The following is a 6895-nucleotide window of genomic DNA, read 5'->3' as shown; positions in this document are numbered from 1 at the left end:
TTTTGAGATGGAGTTTCACTCTTGTCACCCAGGCTGGAGTGTGATGGTGCAATCTTAGCTCACTGCAACCTCTGCCTCCCGGGTTCAGGCAATTATCCTGCCTCAGCCTCCTGAGTAACTGGGGTTACAGGCACCCACCACCACGTCCAGCTAATTTTTGTATTTTTAGTAGAGATGGGTTTTCACCATGTTGGCCAGGCTCATCTCAAACCCTTGACTTCAGGTGATCCGCCTCGGCCTCCCAGATTGCTGGGATTATAGGTATGAGCCACCACACCCGGCCTGCTTCATGTTTGTCTTCTCCTCCAGTGTTGGTTTATTTGCTGTCGTGTCTCAAACTCTCACTTAATTTGGCTCCGACACCGTCCATCCAACCAGTGGGCTACGTGGCGTAGGTTAACAATGAAATTATGTGTGGTAGGAAGAAACTGGGATGGAAATGAGGGAGCTCAGGCTTCAGTACCAGCGTGGACCACTGCCTATATGGATGCAGGAACGTTACTTAACCTCTCTGTGTGTCTGACCCTGCACCTTTAAAATGAGGTGGTTAATCCAGAGGAACCCTAAGGTCACCTGGAGTTGTGATGGTCTATGTGGAAAAACATGGCCCTCAGAGCTGCACGAAATGTTCCAGATGTGATTTAAATGGTAGAGCGTACTGGAAACATAGCCTCACAGTGGCTACCATTTCAAAGGGGCTTGTGGGACAAGAGGCAGAAGAAGTTGAACGCTTCCAACAGGTGGGAACCGTGACTTTGGGAAGGTCACGGCCGGAAGTGACTCGAGAATTCCCGATCTCTCAGTCTTCCTGGGCTTAGAGGACACAGGTGGTAGGAAGGCTGTGAAGAGGTTACCCGGAGGTGGGGCGGCAGGGAGATACATTCCTGAGCCTACTTTGAATGCTTTCTTCTTGCAGTACAGGTCCCCACGTCAGGGGGCACAGAAGACTCTGTCGGCAAAATCTACTCTGATCTCTAAGCCAGACACCAACTATCAGTGAAAAAGGGAGACAAAATCCCAGGAAAACTAAAACCAGCAGCCCCCAAGGCCCGCACAGCTGGAGCTGAGGACACGCCTGGGAATGGCTGCATGTGATTCTGCTAAGTTCTAAGAACGGGAATTCAGACTCTCAGAAGGCATGAAAAAAGAGGATCATCAGCTTCAAAAGGTCAAATAAGAGCTCAAAATCTGTAAGAAAGCAGGATTAAAAGTCAAAGGTCTCCATCAGATATGCCAGGGGCTGTGACGGAATATCCCCCAGCAACAGGCTCGAGGGGACATTCCTGCCCAGGAGCAGACTAAACCAGACGTGTTTGGGAAACACGTCTAAACCAGCTGGATTGGGAGCTTTGAATCCTAATAACAAGACACAGAAACTCAGGAGCCCTTTCCTCCACTCCTACAAGGCTACTGCTTTTGATACTGACATGCAATTATGTTTTCTTTCCATGAGCAGAAACTCTATGGCATTCTAAGTGGGTGGGACTATAGGATTTTACCTGTGTCCTATTTAATGAACAAATACTTATCCCAAAACGCTGGAGCAGTGTTTGTTTTGTTAATCTTTCTTCTTTAAAAAGAATAAAAAATGTATGAAGGGTTTTTCCCCTAGAAGGTGGTAGGTTAAGAGCCCTAATTCAAAGGACAAAGTAATAAGACCCCTGCTAAATCCCCCTCGCAAATACATAAAATGTCAACGGATCCAGGGGTGTTCCGTATACCAGCACCCCAGTCATAAAAAACATCTTTAATGTCATTGTCTGAGGAAGGCCAGCAATGAGATAAGAAACCCCGACAAACAGATAAAACGAGATATGGTCTGGATAAGCCTGTCTGTGCCACGTTTGACTGTGCAGAAAGCAGGGGCTCTAGCGGAGTGCTTGGTTTGTGGTAACATTTAGCAAACCAAAAAGAGTCTGTCTCTTCCCACCAGCCCCCCTCAGCCCCCTTGTTTTCCTGTACTAGAAAACAAAACTCTCAGAGGACTTCTCTCTTCTGTTCATCAGACAAATGGGAAAATCACAGGGCTTGTTCCAGTTTTCTTACCAACGTGAAGCTGGACAAGCCAATGACAGCTGGCAGAGAACCTTTGACCCCAGCACCAGAGGAGTGAAGGTCTAGGCCCCAGAGCTGTCCCTGGACAGTACCACATGTCCATCAGCATACAATGGCACCCTGAGCTGTCGGAATGTCACACATAGCCTCCCAGTTAGAGATGGGCAGAAAGCATCTGTCAAGATCTTTAAACAGGAGAGAAAGCTGATTTGGGATCCTCAAAGGGCTTTCTACTCCTCTCTCCCACTGTGGGCAGCTCCGAGTCTACTCAACCCCTTGACTGTCCCCTTTTTATCTCAGAGCTTGGCCAAAGCAGAGTATGCAACTGCTGCTCAGACACTCAAGCGTCCAGGAGCCAACCTTCCATCTTCCCAAATCAGATTCAATCACATCACCTCGGGAGGTGAAGGCATTTTGCAGATTTTAAGGTATCACTTAAATAAACGTTAGCATCAATATCACGATTATTAATCCATCATTAGCCACAAAGCTTTTCAATACTATAGAAGCAGAGGACAACCAGGTAATTCATATTCCACCATGTCTTTCAACTGGCCAAAAACAGTCCATCGAATACCCTCCAGCCATTCCTCAGCTCCCCATAAAGTCACAGGCACGTCTCCCATGGCAGAAAACAGCAGTGCTTTTGATGTGAACACCAGAGAATTCGTGGTTTTCCTAATGCATGCTTTTGACCACAGTCTGGTTTCTCTCAGAGCCAGGTCCGGTTCTTCCAGGGGTTTAGAAGGGCCATTTGCAAGGTTAATTTTGTGAGGATGTTTTAAATAATGACACAGAAATGCCTCCCTGCTAGAATAAGGAACTAGATCTCGAACAAACTCAGTGCGGGGGACGGGGGTGGAGGTGGGGGTGGGAGGCAGGGGGCAGGGGGGAACCTTGAAGACAAGCACCTCCTTGTTTTTTTCCGGGTGCAATTCTCTCCAACCCAACCATCCCCTTCCACATACACACTCACGCACGGCAAGACCATCCTAGCACAATTTCTTCTTTAATTGTAGTTAATTAATTTTCATTTTAAAGCACAGCCCCTTTTCATTTCAATAGCTAAGTGAAGTCTGTGGGTAACTTCAAGTCAAAGACATCAACTTAAAAAAAGAACTTCCAAAAAAAAAAAAAGAACTTCCATAACAGTTATCTCATACTACGGATCGCTGAAGGATTACTTCTGACATGAAAACACATGGCTATTTTAAAAAAATCATTTCATTCTCTGCATAAATAAGTAAACTCTAAAAAGTTATCCCCATACCTGAAGAGAATTTAATTACTTATTCTTGGCATATATTAAGTTTATAAGGGTCTGCTTTTGGGTTTTAAAAGTTTCTAAGAGCTCTCATACCTATTACTTTGCAAAGATATAGCCACGAATCACAGGACAAAGAGAAGGAATATATTGCTGAGGGTCAAAAGCGTGTTAAAATTTGCTTTTCCAAGTGAAAATGTCAAACCATCTAATAAGAGTGTAAGTAACAACCGATTGAGAACAATTTGTGTTCTTCCTTTCTCCTACTGATTCAATGAATAATTTCATTTCTTGCAACTTTATGGCTGAAACTTATTTATATTTTAGCCAAAGTAAGAACTTGTGCACAATTTTTTTCTAATAATTCTTTTCTGCTAGATTCAATGTTTTTTACATAAAGAAAAGAGTTTCAAGTTCTGGTGCAAACATTGCGTACAATAAAAGAAATATACAAATAAAAGCAATGTGCGTCTCCTACCTTCTAGCGCGGCAAGTTGCTGCTCAGCTTCTAAGTACAGCTGGGAGAAGATGGGCCTGGGTACCAGATTGTTGGACCGCAGGGATGCCTCGATGGAATTGTGCAGGACCTCTTCAAAGCGTGTCGTCTTCAGCTGTCCCGCGTAAGAATTTCCCATCTTCAAGAGGATGGAGTCTTCTGTTTAAAATGGCATCTCAGATTCAGTGCAAAAGCCTGACTCTGCACAAGGTTAGAAGGTGAAACCGCTGCAACGAGGAAGGGCCGTGTGACCTCCGCTCAGCAGAGAGGAGAGGGCGGCCGTCCTCAGCTGCAGCTACTGCCAGGCAATTACAGGAAGTTATATAAGTAACAGCTTTCTCTAATTTAGCACTCAGCAGAGCCCGACACCTTTCAGAGTATTTCACTCGGAGCTGCCTCTTGCTATCCCCAGGTTTCACAGGACTCCCACTTTTCCCAGAGATGCGGTCCTGCCCCTGAGAGTTCCCAGATGGATGACGTTTCATTTTCCATGACCTGCAGACAAACGGCCCTTCGACACTCTTGTAAGTGACAGCCACTGAGCAATCTACCACAACCAGTCCCCAGATTTGAGGATTAGAAGAGCCAGCCTCCCCCCAACCCCCACCCCCGCCTTTCCAGGAGATAAGCTGGCAGGTCTCCCATCATTGCCTTTGCTGGTAAAAGGCTGATTAGTCTCATTCTTCCTTTAAAATGTTTTTTAATCTACTAAATGTTTCTATGATTCAAGTAATACAGAATTACATCTGGAAAACCTGGAAATCACAGTGGAGTGAGAAAACGAAGAAAATCACTGATACTTCTATCCCCCAAGAGATTTATTTTCTATCCCCGCCAAAATTACAGAGAACCACTGTGATATTTTTTCTATAGCAGCTTGAGATATAATTCATTTACCTTACCACTTAAACAACTCAATGGTTTTTCGTATATTCAGTGTTATGCAACTATCCTATGATCAATTTTAGAACGCTTTCATCACCCCAAAAGGAGACCCCAGATCCATCACTCTGCAACCCTCCAACCCCTCCAGCTGGAAGCAACAATTTATTTTCTGTTTCTATAGATTTGCTCATTCTGGACACTTTGTATAAGTGGAATCATTCAGTATGAGGTCTTTTGTGACTGGCTTCTAGCTAACATTAGCACAATATTTCTAAGATTCATCTGTGTTTTGCATGAATCAATACTTGGTTCCCACTGATGTATTTTGATGTATTGTTTTAGACATCTTTTCAGAACTTGTGGGTGGGAAGGGATGGGAGATTGTATTCACATGATTATAATCATTTTATAATACACGTTTTTGTTTTTTTTTCCTTGACGTAGGCATTTTGCTCAACCCTCTTGCAAATGTTTTTTGAATAATTTTAATGGCCATTTCCATCAAGTGAAAATGCTGATATTTGTTCAGACAGTTTTCTCTGATCATACATATGATTAAATTTCTATTTTTAGTCCTTCCCAAGAACAGGCATTTAAATGTGTATATGTCTCTGATGTTTTCCATTTATTTTCTATTTCATTACATTTAGCTATTTTTCTGTTTTATTTCCTTTTGCTTTAATTTGTTGTGCTTTTTCTAAACTTTTCAATATAGTTACTTTATCATCATCTTTATTTTTCACCTTCATTAACAACGAAGACATTGAAAGCTACACATTATCCTCTGGGCACCTCTTTTGCTATGGTACAAGGTTTAGTATGAAGTGTTCTCCTTTTCATTTCTTTCTAGACAGTTTATAATTTCCCTCTGATTCCCTCTTTGATCCATTAATTATACAGGAGTGTGTGTTTAATTAGTAAATAGTCAAGATGGTAGCTGGGGGGAGGGGAGTTCAGCTTCATATTATTTACCAGTTTTTAAAAGATTATAATCCAGACTGTGGTCTTTAGAAACTCTACTTTTGAAAACTTGTTAAGGGTTTCTTTTTGCCATAGTCCTGCTGGAGTTTTACAGATATGAGAAAAGACATTCGTCAACTCTTCAAGGGATGAAAGGAAATCGATCAGATTATTCAACAGTTCTATATCCTTGTATGTCTCTTGTCTACCATCCTGTTCATCTTTAAAGAGCATTCAACTTACAAAATGGCACGATGCACCGGCACTGAAATGACCACAGAATGGCAGTTTCCTGCCTTCACCTACACCAGCCAGGCAAGATCTCCCACCCACTCCAACTCAGAACATATGTAATAAATTCCCCTGGTCATTGTTCGGTTGGTGGCAGAGTAGCTTCAAGATGTCATCCTTGGTGCCCTGCAAGAGCTGTTTTCCCTCTTGAACGTATAATAACTGCTATAGTCACGTTGATTTCCTGCCCCTATTGTAAGGAAGATTCAGCCTTTCCTCGTCCAACTAAAAGTAAATGGAAAGCATTAACCACTTCCTGCTTGTGGCAATAACTCCTGACCACAGGGCCCCTTGGTCAGCCTCTGCCGATAGCCTGGGGAAATGAGCTGGGGGAGGATTGCTTGGAGAATTAGCCCCAACAAAAAGAAAGTGCACCTGAAAGAGAGGTCAGCCACTGCAGGAGTAACCTAACAGGAGAGAGAGCAGAAGAGGCTGCAGGGTCCTCTCGTCTGCTTTTTTGACTGCGGGGTTACCAGCCGAAGCTGGGGACACCTGCATTATTCTCAACTCAGGTTGGTGTGTTTAAAGCTGCTGCCAACTAATAACACCCCAAATGCCTTCTATTTCCACAGCATCTTTGTCTACAGAGCTTAAGGCACACAGGAAGCAGCCTTAAGTCGGACTCATTTTACATGGAGCCCCTGCAGAATCACGTCCTCTGACGGAAAGAACACATCGAGGCATCCAGACCATCCCTGCCCAAGGTCCTGTTCAGCTCACCTGACAGCTGACTGGCACCCAGAAGACACCAGCAGCAAAGGGGGACATCTAGGCCTGATGTGGACAGGGTGATAAAGGGGAAGTTGGAAAAGTAATATTCATTGTCCAGCCACTGCATGCAAGGCACCGGGCAGGCGGCCATGGGAGAGGAATGATGAAGCCCATTTTATAAATGATACATTTGAATCTAGAGATGCAGAGCCTGCAGAAACGCTTGCTGGGGA

The 6895-nt window shown here is 43.9% G+C and overlaps 1 protein-coding gene across 10 annotated transcripts in view; it reads right to left on the bottom strand.

The window, feature by feature from the left end:
* Positions 1–6895, bottom strand: part of GREB1 (growth regulating estrogen receptor binding 1) — a 161679-nt gene that overhangs the window by 80552 nt on the left and 74232 nt on the right. For 6 of the 10 annotated variants that reach the window (XM_037737348.1, XM_017525861.2, XM_017525887.2 and 3 more), the window contains exon 2: positions 3798–3974. In XM_037737348.1, coding sequence (XP_037593276.1) covers positions 3798–3954 — 157 coding nt within the window. In that variant the 5' untranslated portion in view covers positions 3955–3974. Of the gene's footprint in view, positions 1–3797; positions 4347–6895 lie in introns of those variants that run through there. The other 4 variants (XR_005199646.1, XM_037737358.1, XM_037737363.1 and 1 more) reach the window with 3 other exon arrangements.

The sequence above is a fragment of the Cebus imitator genome, unplaced genomic scaffold (genome assembly GCF_001604975.1).
Source record: "Cebus imitator isolate Cc_AM_T3 unplaced genomic scaffold, Cebus_imitator-1.0 Scaffold1, whole genome shotgun sequence".
Taxonomy (NCBI): Eukaryota; Metazoa; Chordata; class Mammalia; order Primates; family Cebidae; genus Cebus; species Cebus imitator.
The sequence above is the reverse complement of the archived record's forward strand: the minus strand, read 5'-3'. Positions and strand labels throughout refer to the sequence as shown.